The sequence below is a fragment of the Sus scrofa genome, chromosome 5 (assembly GCF_000003025.6).
Source record: "Sus scrofa isolate TJ Tabasco breed Duroc chromosome 5, Sscrofa11.1, whole genome shotgun sequence".
In the NCBI taxonomy this organism is placed as follows: domain Eukaryota; kingdom Metazoa; phylum Chordata; class Mammalia; order Artiodactyla; family Suidae; genus Sus; species Sus scrofa.
In genome coordinates, this window is record NC_010447.5 from 42,810,033 (window position 1) to 42,823,815 (window position 13,783).

At 41.4% G+C, this 13,783-nt stretch overlaps 1 protein-coding gene across 7 annotated transcripts in view; it reads left to right on the forward strand.

The window, feature by feature from the left end:
* Positions 1–13,783, forward strand: part of DENND5B (DENN domain containing 5B) — a 228,305-nt gene that overhangs the window by 167,357 nt on the left and 47,165 nt on the right. For 4 of the 7 annotated variants that reach the window (XM_021092091.1, XM_021092090.1, XM_021092092.1 and 1 more), the window contains 4 exons: positions 552–662; positions 4,840–4,971; positions 6,993–7,145; positions 8,018–8,096. In XM_021092091.1, coding sequence (XP_020947750.1) covers positions 552–662; positions 4,840–4,971; positions 6,993–7,145; positions 8,018–8,096 — 475 coding nt within the window. The remainder of the gene's footprint in view (positions 1–551; positions 663–4,839; positions 4,972–6,992; positions 7,146–8,017; positions 8,097–13,783) is intronic. The other 3 variants (XM_021092094.1, XM_021092095.1, XM_021092096.1) reach the window with 1 other exon arrangement.

Consider the following 13,783-nt stretch of genomic DNA (forward strand, 5'->3'; position numbering starts at 1 on the left):
AATACATCTAAAATCAGACTCTAAAACAAGTCACTCTGTACCACATCACGTAATGGCTGACCATAGGATAAATTTTTTATCAATATGTCTCTTATAGGGAAAAAATTTTATAAGTATAGACTTTTTAAGTTTTAAGTATAATTTAAACTTAGTAAAGATATATTTGCCTGTGCTTTGGACATGACTTGCTGACACCATTTTTAGAGGTGTTTTTAAATTATTTTAAATTGAGATTTTTATGCTTTATTTGTACTACTTGAAAATAAAATAATTGCACATTTGAATGATGATAAATAATTTTTCCTTGTGATCCAAGGAAAATGCAATCAGAAGATCTGTTAACTATTTTCTGTTTTCTTAAGAACTGAAGCATAGCCTGTCTACTGCTTTCCTTTGTGCTACTATATTTCTTCTCCCCCTTCTCGTCTGCTGTGACGTTATCATATGCATGCCTGTTTTGCTTGTCTCTTTCTCCCTCTCCTTTTCTTTTTTCTTTTTTCTTTTTTCTTTTTTTTTTTTCTTTTGTCATTGGCACTTTTCCGTCCTCTTAGCCTTCGGGGGAACTTGTGGTCTGTCAGAACTCCATGGCATTCTGGGAGTGGGATCAGGGTCTACCTCCTCCTGCACGACTTCCTAAAAAATCCTTCTCTGAGCGCTGCCTGGTATGTTCTTTGCCTGAAAGTGCTTTGCAGATGTTCCTGAATCTTGTCTTTGCTGTTTCTTGAATTATCCACACGCGTGAGTGTATATAGCTCTAGAATGCCTCCCATCACTTCATGACGTGAACTTTTAGCTCTCCACTTCCTTTGGTGATTGGCACCTTTTTGTGGTGGTGTGTGCTAATGAGAGTCATTCTGTACATGTGGCAAGTAAAACTGAATATTCGAATCCCTAATCAGTGGTATTTTTTGAGGGGGTAGGGGAGGACTAGATTTAGGACACCATTTTTCTTCCAAAGGGGAAATATATTAAATATTCACATTTTCTTTCATTTAAGCCTTTTACAAAAGTGCAGAAGTGATTCATTTCAAACAGCTTTTCTTTTGCTGCGTTTTAGCTCCACAGTGTTCTAATCTACCCTTCCTTATTCCTGGTCTGTATTTTATACGGTCAAGAAGATCAGATCATCAATATAGAATCTTAGTGCTGGAGTTCCCGTCGTGGCGCAGTGGTTAACGAATCCGACTAGGAACCATGAGGTTGCGGGTTCGATCCCTGACCTCGCTCAGTGGGTGAAGGATCCGGCGTTGCCGTGAGCTGTGGTGTAGGTCGCAGACGCAGCTCGGATCCCGCGTTGCTGTGGCTCTGGCGTAGGCCGGTGGCTACAGCTCCGATTCAACCCCTAGCCTGGGAACCTCCATATGCCGCGGGAGCGGCCCAAGAAATAACAGCAACAACAAAAAGACAAAAAAAAAAAAAAAAAGAATCTTAGTGCTAAGAGGAGCCTTTGAGGTAACTTTGTCCAACTTAACATGATTTATCTAAAGTCCAAGAGGCTTGCCTAAAGTCAGCTGGACACACAAAGGCAAGGCTAGGCCCACTCTTCCTAGTAGCCCTGCACACTGGGTTGCACCGAACAGCTACTCACCTGAGGGCCTGAGTCACTTAGGACTTCTGGTAGTAGTTTTTTCCTATGATGATATATTAGAATCAATTGACTTCACTTTATAGTGGTCTCTTCACAAGCTTGTGAAGAGGGACAGGGTGTTTGTTAGAAAATTCAGGGAGAGCCTGTACTAAAGAGCAATCAGTTCAGTGTTTATTAAATAATAGGATATATTTTCATGGGTAGTTCCTGCTGCTTTGTTGGTTTTGGCTTAGGCAGAAATGAAGAAACCTGGGGGTGATTTCTGTCTGTAGAGAAATGGACTTTATTATAAAACCATTCCCCTTGTGAAAGGTTACCCTTTTTTCTCCATTTTTCATCTTAAAATACACCTTTTCCTCCAGCTGTCCCCAAAGAAAATCATGTTTTTATCATCACTTGTTTGCTGTAAAGGCACTGTTCTATTTTTGCAACATGCAGAAGCAGCCTCCTTTCTTGCTGTGAGGACAGGTCTCGAGCCACTCCTGTATCCAATCTGTGCCTGTCCATGGAATGTTGCTCATTTTGTAGCTTCAGCAGAGATGCTCAGGAGAAGACTTTGTGCATCGCCCTGTGGTGTTAGTTCACTCTTAGCTGATACTAAATCTGCCCTGAATGTGCTGAGAGATCATGAATATGGCCACTCAGAGGACAGTCCCATTCTAGCTTGCCTTCATTCGTGAAATAGAACATAAACTTTAAACAGTGCTTAATTTTTCATCCAGTTGTTGACTTTTAAGAGTCTAATTATTTGTATATTTCAAACAAAAGAAAAACGCCAGAGGTTTCTTCCTAGCCTCTTGCCTGACTGTGTGCTTCACTCCTTTCTTTCTAGCCTGTGTATTTCTTCCTAAGCCAAGTTTGATACTTAACTCTCTGAAGAGTTGAGGCTTGGAGTGGTTCTCTCTGCATGTGCACAGGTCCAAAAGATGGAGCAGTTGAGGCTAGGGGAGAAACAGAGCTCTTTCAACAACTGGCAGTTAACATTTGTTTTTTACCAACATTTACCTCTAGTTTGTAATATTCCAAATAACATCAGTACAACCTGAAATGAGAGGAAATGCAGGTATTATAATCTCAGATACTATCCCTGTCATATCATAGATTGGTTTTTTTTGAAACTTTTGATTTCCTGCTTTTATTTATTTAAAAACTAAGCTTCACGAATTCCCATTGTGGCTCAGTGGTAACAAACCTAACCTGACTCATATCCATGAGGATGCAGGTTTGATTCCTGGCCTCTCAGGAGGTTAAGGATCTGGTGTTGCCATGAGCTGTGGTGTAGGTCCCAGACAAGGCTTGGATCCCAAATTGCTGTGGCTGTGGCGTAGGCTGGCAGCTACAGCTCCATTTTGACCCCTAACCTGGGAACTTCCATATGCCACAAGTGTGGCCCTAAAACAACAGATAAAAACAAAAAAACAAAAAGTGAAACTAACCTTCTGGATGTTTCACTAGACCTTGTTACACTTAATTTCCCTAGTGGTGATAGTTGACTCTGTCAATTTTCCCTCTTTCTTTCACCTTCTTTTTGAAAAGATTTGAAGCAGAAAGAAGTATACACAACTGTCATGACAACTAAATGCTTACAGAGTTTATTGAATTTTTAAATCTGTCCTTAAAATAATTACATTCTAAAGAAAACTGTTTGTTTTGTTAATGCTGCCTTTTGTCAGGGAGGCTAGGAGCTAAATGGATTTGTGAGTCCCTAATTGGTGGGATTTTTAACATATTGTGCCAGATTTAGCAGGTTATTTTTCTTCCAAAGGGGAAATTTATTAAATGTGCAGACTCCCTCTCATTTAAAAAATGCAAAGGATTTTACACATCTTTCTGTTATATCAAATTCTTCCCTTAAGATAGTAAAGATAGATTTCACATATGTGTCTGTGGGAGGATGTGCTGGCTTGCAGCCTCTCTCTCTCTCTCTCCCCCCAACAAACTACTGCTTTTACTATATAATTTAGAGCAATTATTCTCTAAATATAGACCTAAGACACTTAGGCTTTTTGGAGATTCTGCCCTGTAGGCCTGGTACAAACATAAGGTATCTGGATGAGCTTTTGCAGGTATCATGAAAGAAGAGAGACAGCAACTGTCCTGTGCTAATGTTGTATAGGGATTTTTTCCCCCTGCCCTGGGAGTTCACTAATCAAAGCTCAAGAGCAGAAAGGTCTGCATTTCTGTGACCCTGTCTGAGCTGTCAGTGTCTCCTAAAAAAAAATAGGATATTTCCTGGAGTTCCCATTGTGGCGCAGTGGAAACGAACCTAACTGATATCCAGGAGGATGCAGGTTCGATCCCTGGCCTCAATAAGCAGATTGGGGATCCGACATTGCTGTGACCTATGTAGGTTGCAGATGCGGCTCGGATCCCGAGTTCCTGTGGCTGTGGCTGTGGCTGTGGCTGTGGCTGGCAGTTGTAGCTCCGATTTGACCCCTAGCCTGGGATCTTCCATATGCCACAGGTGCAGACCTTAAAAAAGAAAAAAAAAAAAAAAGGCTATTTCCCCTTTCTGTTGATTGTGAAACAAGGAAAGGGAGGGATGTAGCAAACATGTCTCAGAAACAAGAGGGCTCCTCCTGCATTTGGAATACATGATACTTTTCAGAATGATCTCCTAACCTTTCTTGTGAGGTAGGTGGGCTTATTTTATGCCCATTTTATGAATAAGCACATATGCCTGAGGTCATATAATTTTGCAGTCATTTTCCAGAGCGCCTCATTTTACTCTTGTGACTTGATTAGGTTAGTGGGTCAAGTTGGACAGCACTGCAAGAGGCTAGAAGCACATCAAGTCTCTTGATCTGTGGGGAGACGAGTGGAGGACTCCAGTGATCTGAGAATCACTGGGTTCCTGGGGAAACAAACCCTGGATGTGTTATTTGGACAATCAAATGTTTCCATCCCAGCCACAATCCTGACTAATCACACCCCTGGGTATTTCCAGTAAAAAGACTGAACTAGATGAAATGCTAGTTCAGTCTTTTTATTGGGAAGTTTTATTGGGAAGTTATTCAAAATGAGTTTTTACTTGCTGTGGTTTCTGTCACTCTCATTTTCACAGGGCTAACAGTAGAGGGGGTATGAATGCCTTCTGCCTTTTGGTGTGCTAAACCTTGAACTGATGTGGCACTTACACACTTAGGGCCTTTTTCTTTTTGCGTCTTGTTGTTCCTGCACGTGTTACTAAGGTTAAGTAGGTCAGAAGAATGTCTGATGTCTATGCATTAAAAATACTCTTTAAATTTTAGAAATACATGCAAGAGGCCCGAAGTTTAGGAAAAAACCTGAGGCAACCCAAATTGTCAGACCTCTCCCCCGCAGTGATCGCACAGACCAACTGGAAATTCGTAGAAGGCTTATTAAAAGAATGTAGAATGAAGGTACGTATTATTCACTGATGTGGGACAGTGTGCATTCATGTTTACTCTATATGCGAAGCTAAGATGTGCTGAGCCAACCCCCACGTGGCCCTGCAGCTTCCTCAGAAGAACACGTTTCCTGGGCCATACGCCTCATGTGTTCGGTACTGAGGTCATGAACCTCCATGGGATCATTGTTACCCACAGAATCAGTGACATGGGAGCCCTGCAAAGTTTTCCTCACCCTTCAGTCATTGCTATCTTCCTGTCCCGCATGAACAGATACTAAGCTAGGTAGAAGTTGTGTCAGAGATGTTGTCATCTTATGTGAAGAGCAACACTTTTTTTTTTTCTTTTTGACTGTGGCATATAGCGGTTTAATGTGGGATCTCAATTCCTAGACCAGGAATTGAACCCAAGCCATGGCAGTGAAAGTGCCAAATCCTAACCACTCTACCACCAGGGAACTCTCATGTTTTGTTTATGTCTCTATGTGCAGCTGTGTAGAACCTTATCTTTTTCCATACATGCGTGTATATACCCCTAAGGAAGAAGACCTTAGCTCTGTTGTGGGTTTGTGTATATATCTGAGGTCTCCTCTCAGCTGTCCATGTTTATCAGAGGTAACAGTACAAATTGACAAGCTCAGAACATCATTTTAGCCAACAACTTCATTCATTTATTTGACAGTCATTGCTTGTGTACCTTCTCTGCATATTCAGTACGTGCATTAAGAAAAAAAGGACGGGGGAGTTCCCATCATGGCGAAGCAGAAACGAATCCAACTAGTAACCATGAGGTTGTGGATTTGATCCCTGGCCTCGCTCAGTGGGATGGGAATCTGGTGTTGCCATGGGCTGTGGTGTAGGTCACAGATATGGCTCAGATCCTGCATTGCTGTGGCTGTGGTGTAGGCCAGCATCTGTAGCTCTGGTTTGACCCCTAGCCTGGGAACCTCCATGTGCTGCAGGTGTGGCCCTAAAAAGCAAAAAAAAAAAAAAAAAAAAAAAAGAGGAAGGGAAAAAAAGAGGTTAAAAATTTTAACTGCCTGTTTTTATTGTGGTTTTTGCCAAAGTGCAATCAAAACTAAGTGCAGGAGTTCCTGTCGTGGCGCAGTGGTTAACGAATCTGACTAGGAACCATGAGGTCGGGGGTTCAATCCCTGGCCTTGCTCAGTGGGTTAATGATCCAGCGTTGCCGTGAGCTGTGTTGTAGGTTGCAGACACGGCTTGGATCCCGCGTTGCTGTGGCTGTGGCGTAGGCTGGCAGCTACAGCTCCGATTAGACCCCTAGCCTGGGAACATCCCATATGCTGAGGGAGCGGCCCAAGAAATGGCGAAAAGACAAAAAAAAAAAAAAAAAAAAAAAACTGAGTGCAGAGTTCCCATTGTAGCTCAGCAGGTTAAGAACCTGACATAGTGTCCATGAGGATGCAAGTTTGATCCCTGGCCTCACTCAGTGGATTAAGAATCCAGCGTTGCCACAGCTGCAGCATAGGTTGCAGATGCAGCTCAGATCTGGTGTTGCTGTGGCTGTGATGTAGGCTGGCAGCTGCAGGTCCAGTTTGACCCCTTGCCCAGAAACTTCTATATGCTGCAGGTATGGCAATTAAAAAAAACAAAACAAAAAACCTAAGTGTGAATATTTTTAGTATCTAAGATAGAGTTTTGGTAGGAGGATGGCATTTCAGATTCTTACAGTACATCTTCTATACCAATTACAGTCTGGTGTAATTCCCCAATATTACTCAAGTTAGTAATCTGAAAATTGTTATGCATAAGCATTTACATGAGGCTACTTTAAAATAGCATCAAAGTCTCTCTTTAGTGACCCTCTGTTTCTCTAACAAAATAGTGAAAGGATACATGGCCTTACTCCAGTTAGTTGACCACAAAGGTTAAGACCCTTCTCCCACAGTGATTCCAGACCTGCAGTTAGAAGTGTATGATGAAGGAACCTAGGTCTCCTGATCCAGGAATTGACCTGATGGTTTTGGGTCTCACTGCTGGGCTGACACCTGTGACCATCTGTGATGTTTTCAGACGAAACGTATGTTGGTGGAGAAGATGGGACATGAAGCAGTGGAACTGGGCCACGGAGAAGCAAATATAACTGGCTTGGAGGAGAACACCCTGATTGCCAGCCTCTGTGACCTGCTGGAAAGGATATGGAGCCACGGCTTGCAGGTCAAGCAGGTAAGAGTCTCAAGAGGCCCTGGTGACAAGGCCCCCTGGGAGCTCTGTTAAGAAAAGAAACAAAAAGAAAAAGATATCATAAAAATTAAATGATGTGTTTCTTTGTCACAGGATGACTAGAAATACGCCACAGGCATTTTAATTCCAGAAAAAGAAAATATAACCCATGATTAGCAGGCGGTTTGGGGCTCTTTCCTGGTAAACAGGAAAGGATAAAACAACACGTTTCACTTTGGAGGCTGTATCCCCTGTAGATTCCATTAAGTGTGTATTTTCGTCACTGTCCAAGCAAGAAAATCTGTTAGCTAGAGTTACCAGTTCTTTGCCATTTTAAGTTATCTGGTTATTCACGGTAGAAAAATTAGATGATTTCTTTGCTTTTGTCCCTCTTGTCTCCCTTTCTGTTTGTTGTTGTGTACCTGTTTCTTTTCTCCTCCCCATTTCTTTTTCTCCTCTTGCCCCAGTTTTCTTTCCTTGTAGCTCTTGCATGTATCCAAACATATTTTGCATACAAATATATTCTGTGCTGCTAGAGGCTTTAATTCCATGGTTGCTAGTGTGGCCAGTATAGACAGCCCCAGTCACACCTAACTGAGTAACAACCGAGCTGAAGTCCAGAATTTCCATGCCTGCCTGTCTGGCCTCTGCTTAGCTGCCCTTCCCCAGGCTATTGCTGATCTTTTCAACAAGGCAGAGGACGACCCACGCTAGACTTGGAGTGAAATGCTCAGAAGGTCACACAGCTAGGAATGGATGAGCTTGGGTCTCCCAGCTTCAAAATAGGCATTTCATCGTGAATGGTTTTGATGAGAAGTCGTTTTGATGAATTATTTCTTATAAAATGAAAATTCTTGTATACCTTGTACTTTCAGGGGAAGTCAGCTTTGTGGTCACATTTAATTCAGTTTCAGGACAGAGAAGAGAAACAAGAGCACCTTGCAGAATCACCAGGTGAGAATGCATTGGCTTGATTGCTTCTACAGCACTGGAAGAATCAGGACCTGTGGCTTTGTCTCCACCTCCCTCTCAAGCTGGAGCTCACCCCATCCTGCCAGTAGAGGGGTGAGATAGAAGAAGCAATATTACTTGCTAGCTGTGAGACCTGGGGAAAGTCCCTTGACCTTTCTAATCTTCAGCTTCCTCATTCACAAGATGGGGGTGGGAAGACAGGGAAAATAATATTAGCGATGCCAAGGCTGCAGTGTTGATCAAGTCAGGTAACATTTGAACACTTCTCATGAATTGTAAGGGATGATATGGGTAGTATTCCTTACTGTCAACAGTATTTTTATTTATTTATTTTTTGTCTTTCTGCCGTTTCTTTGGCCGCTCCCTCGGCATGTGGAGGTTCCCAGGCTAGGGGTCGAATCAGAGCCATGGCCGCCGGCCTACGCCAGAGCCACAGCAACGTGGGATCCGAGCCATGTCTGCAACCTACACCACAGCTCACAGCAATGCTGGATCGTTAACCCACTGAGCAAGGCCAGGGCTTGAACCCGCAACCTCATGGCCCCTACTCGGATTCGTTAACCACTGAGCCACAGCGGGAACTCCCTTTCACCAGTATTAAGGTGTAGTGTATACGGGTTTTTTTCTCAAATAAAAGTTTTAGCATATCATTAATAATCTTTCAGGTGAGAAACATTTATATATATATGCATATATATGTATATATCTCTCTCTCTCAAAAATCTTCAGAAAACAGATTTCTTCTTCAGTTTATAACAAGATAACTCATGTTAGCATGTCATTAGCTAATTAGAGTTATGTAGGGTTCCTAGATGCTCTCCCTGCTGTATAGTTTCCATAACAAGGTGCTTGATTTTCTTTACGCTGTAAAATAACCATCTGTTGCACAAAAAGTGGAAGTAACAGTGGAAAACTAGGAAAGATAAAATGTTTTATACTGAATCAGCTCTTTGGAAACATCTTCTAAAATTATGGATTACTTTAGACATTGAACAATGTAAAAAATTTTTTTATAATTCATAAACCAACTACCAGCTTAAGAAAACATTGCAAATGTGATTAAAGCACCTGTTTCCATTCTCCTCACTGCCCCTAGAGGGCAATACTACCGTAAATGTGGTATTTATTGTTGGAAATCTAGTTTTTCAGTATATCCAGTGAGACAGCTAGGAATGTGAATTTGATACTGCATTGCCCTGAAGCCCCTCTAAGCAGAATGTCAAGGTTCTGATGTCCCAAGATGTAACTATTTATAAAGACTGAGATCAAGTTTTAAAAGCATTTTCTAGTGTCCATCTCTCTCCTTTGTCCCTTTCTCTATTGGAAAAAGGGACATTGGCTTATTGGCTCAAACTATCTCTAATATTGGCTTATTCCCTCAAACTATCTCTAATATTTACATAAGTTCATAGAAGAGTTAACTATTTTGACCATGAGACCATAACCAAGGTAGCTTACCCTAATCAGAACAACAACATTCCTAGAAAGAAATAACCATTTGTAGGATGAAAAGGTAGAAAGCCAACCTCAGTTAAGCATTTGGCTCTTGTGCCAAATAGGCATGTGAGGATATCTCCCCTTTTACTGTGAGCAGCTACCAGGCAACACCAGCAAGTTCATGGCTTTCGATTGTCAGATGTTGAGTGGTTGAGCTAGAGATCAGAGATCCAGCCATTTGCAGGGCCCTTCGATCAGTCAGTAGTAGCACCAGTCAAGCTCCAGAGTCAAGACCCAGAAGTATGGAATGTGCCTCGCGCAGTCACCGTGCAGCACTGCCAAGTGTCAGTGAAGGGCTGATGATCTAAGAATGAATACAAGCTAAATATTGTACTGACCCTAAGTCAGACCAGTGTAAGCTGTGTAGCTTTTGAAATCAAACTAATTGTCTGTTCAGAGGGGTGGATTTGATAAATATTGTTCTAACACTTCTGATGATTCAGCCCATGAAGTTAGGACTTAAAAATAAGACAGTGTGAAATGTATATGAAAACATCCATTTAAAAATAAAATAGTTCTTTATTGAGAAACAGTGTGTTCTAATTCTATAGAAATTAGCAGTTCATTGATTCTAATCATTTTAAATCTGAGTGTTTAGGTACTTTCCCCCCAAATACTTTTTGTTTGCCAACTACTAAGCTTCCTAATTAATGGCAGTAAGCAGTCTGCATCTTCATATTAAGGAGAAAGATCCTCCAAGTCCTTAGAGATTCGTGTGGGTTTGAACACAGCACTTATCAGCATTGAGCCAGGATGAGACTAGGTGATAGATTAGTGATCCTTCAGAAGCAGCACTAAACAAGAATCAGACATTTTAAGGGTTGCAGAAGACTGGAAAAGATCTGTCTTAGTAAGAGGAGCATGACAGGGTAGACTGTCTTAAAATTTTTTTAATAGATTTTATTTTTGGAGGAGTTTCAGGTTCACAGCAGTGTTAAGCCCATATACCCTCTGCCCCCATACATGCATAGCCTCCCGTGTTATCATCCTCCACCAGAGTTGGGTATTTCTTACAGTTGATGAGCCTGCATTGACACCTCACCCTAAGCCCATAGTTTACTTATGTGAGGGTTCACTCTGGGTGTGTTGCCCATACTATGGGTTTAGACAAATGCATGTTAATGACGTGGATCCACCATTTTAGCATCATATAGAGAGTTTGACTGTCCTAATAATCATATGTTCCATCGGTTCATCCCTCCCTCTCCTCTCACCCTGATAACCACTGATCTTTTTACTGTCTCCATAATCTTTCCTTATCCAGAATGTCATATGATTGAAGTCATATAGTATGAAGCCTTTTCAGATTGGCTTCTTTCACTTAGTAATATGCCTTTTTTGTTATTATTATTTTAGGGCTGCACTTAATAATATGTATTTGTTTCCTCCATGTCTTTTTAAACTGTCCTAATTTTGACCTAGCCAAATGTTGACCAAGTCACTGCACCTAGTAGTTAAAAGTCCTATTTTATTTTATTTTATTTTATTTTTTATATTAGGCCACATCTGCGACATATGGAGGTTCCCAGGCAAGGGGTCGAATCAGAACTGTAACTGCCGGCCTACACCACAGCCCCAGCAATGCCAGATCTGAGCTGCATCTGCAACCTACACCACAGCTCATGGCAACACCAGATCCATAACCCTTTGAGCAGAGCCAGAGATCAAACCTGTGTCCTCATGGATGCTAGTCAGATTCATTTCTGTTGAGCTACGGCAGGAACTCCAGAAGTTCTCTTTTAAAGAAAGGATCCCAGAATGCAATTGATTCTAGAAAGAGGACTGTTCTTGATTTATCACCCAAAAGTTTCTACCTTAAATAATGTTGACCAGCTTAGACATAGGTACTGTTTTCAAACCCTGTATCCTCAAACAGGTTTCCACTAAACTTTTTTTTTTTTTTTTTTTTTTTGGCTGTGCTTGTGGCAGGTGAAAGTTCCAGGACCAATATCAAACCAGGCCACAGCAGCAACCCTAGCAACAGCAGTGACAACACTGGATCCTTAACCCACTGTCCACCAGGGAACTCCTAAACTTTATGTGGACTTATAGTTGGTGAGGGAAGGGATAGAGTGCAGAAGGGAGTGGAAATACTGAATTTAAATGGTTATTCTGGATCTAGCCAGGAATTTGGGGTCACTCTTCAAATGTCTTACTTCATCAGAAGTTTTCTTTTAATTACTACCTGCGTGTAGATTATAGATGATTCTATAAAATTATATATATGCAGTCTCTGCCGCATACAAACTATGCAGTAGCATTGATTCAGGCAGATATACAAAGGGAATTCCTGTAACTAAGAGTTTTTTTGGTTTTGTTTTGTTTTGTTTCTTTTTAGGGCCACACCCTCAGCATATGGAGGTTCCCAGGCTAGGGGTCAAATCGGAGCTACAGCTGCCAGCCTATGCCACAGCCACAGCAATGCCAGATGTGAGCCGCGTCTGTGACCTACACCACAGCTCACCTAAGTGCTGGATCCTTAACCCACTGAGGGAGGCCAGGGATCAAACCCAAGACCTCATTGTTCCTAGTCGGATTTGTTTCCGCTGTGCCGTGACAGGAACTCCTCCTAAAACTAAGTATTAAATCCATGAATTTTTATACTGAAGGAGAAAGTGGCTTATTGCAGATTAAATACTAATAGAAATATACATTTAAATAGTTTATAAATTTCTCTTCTGGCTAGAATAGACTCAGTGAAAACTTTCTTAGATTTTTAGATCTATAAATAAAAAGTAAAATAGTCCCTAACTTACTCCTTAACTCCTAATCTGCATTTTGTTCACAGGCTTCTAAACTTTCCGCTAAAGTTACTAATAAAGTACTATGTTAATTTCCTGGGTCTGCCATTATACAGGACCACAAACTGGGTGGCCTTAAACAACAGACATTTATTGTGGAGGTACTGGGGGTTAGGACTTGAGTATCTTTTGTTTTGTTTTGTTTTGTCTTTTTAGGGCTGCACCCTCGGCGTATAGAAATTCCCAGGCTTGGAGTCAAATTGGAGCTGCAGCTGCCAACCTACGCCATAGCCATGGCAACGCTAGATCTGAGCCATGTCTGCAACCTACACCACAGCTAATGGCTATGCCAGATCCTTAACCCACTGTGCAAGGCCAGGGATTGAACCTGCGTCCTCATGGGTACTAGTCAGGTTCATTACCACTGAGCCACGGTGGGAACTTGTCAGTGTCTTTTCATTGATAGCTAATCCAGTGTTCTTATCCAGTTATTCCATTAGCAGACTTTTCATAAATGTCTATCTCCAGCCCTAGTTCCTAGATATCGATACATGGCCCATTGGAACCTCAAACTCAACACATTCTAAAACAAACTCACTGTCTTAGCACCCCTCCCTCCTGTCCCTATTGGGATTTCTCCCTTCTTCTCTCCATTTTACTTAATAGCCTCAGCACCCTCTTCTCAGTCAAACTATAAGCCAGAAGGTCATCTTTAATGTAACAGCCCACTAGACATGACATCAGAACACTCTGCCCCTTTTAATTAATGGATATGGTTGGGCAGATTTCTTGACTTCTTTGAGCCTTGGTTTCTTCATTTGCAAAATTAAGATTAAAAAAATGTAAAGGACAGGTATAATTATGGGAGAGTATATATTAAAATAGTTTATATTCATACTTAATATTGTTTTTGACTCTTGAGTCTTGCTCCCCCTTAATCCAAAAATTATATCCACTACATATGTCTCTGTGTTCTCACTGGCTATCACTGCCTTAGTCCATCCACCAGCTGGCCTTTGAAGTAACTTCTGGCTCATCTCCCTTACATCTCTTATACCATCATACTATCACTCTAATTAACTAACTAAAAAGCACTTGGAAGCATTTCTTTTTAGAATCTCTTCCCCCTCCCTAAGATTTCTGTAAATTTCTAACTTGTCATTTAAGATTCTGCCATCTGGCCCTAAATAATCTCATCCTCCTCAGTGAGTATTTGCTGAGCACTTTGAGGGGCCCCCTGGATATTCTCAGAATAGGATATGACCAGGCCTCAAGAGTCACATAATTTAATAGCATTAACAAAAGTATTACATTGTGGTAAGTATATGATAGAGGTTCAGTTTTACAAGTCCCGTGAGAAAGAGAGAATGACTTATCCAACAGTGTGCCTAGGGGAGAGAGAATATTTGGGAAAGATTTCACACAGAGGCA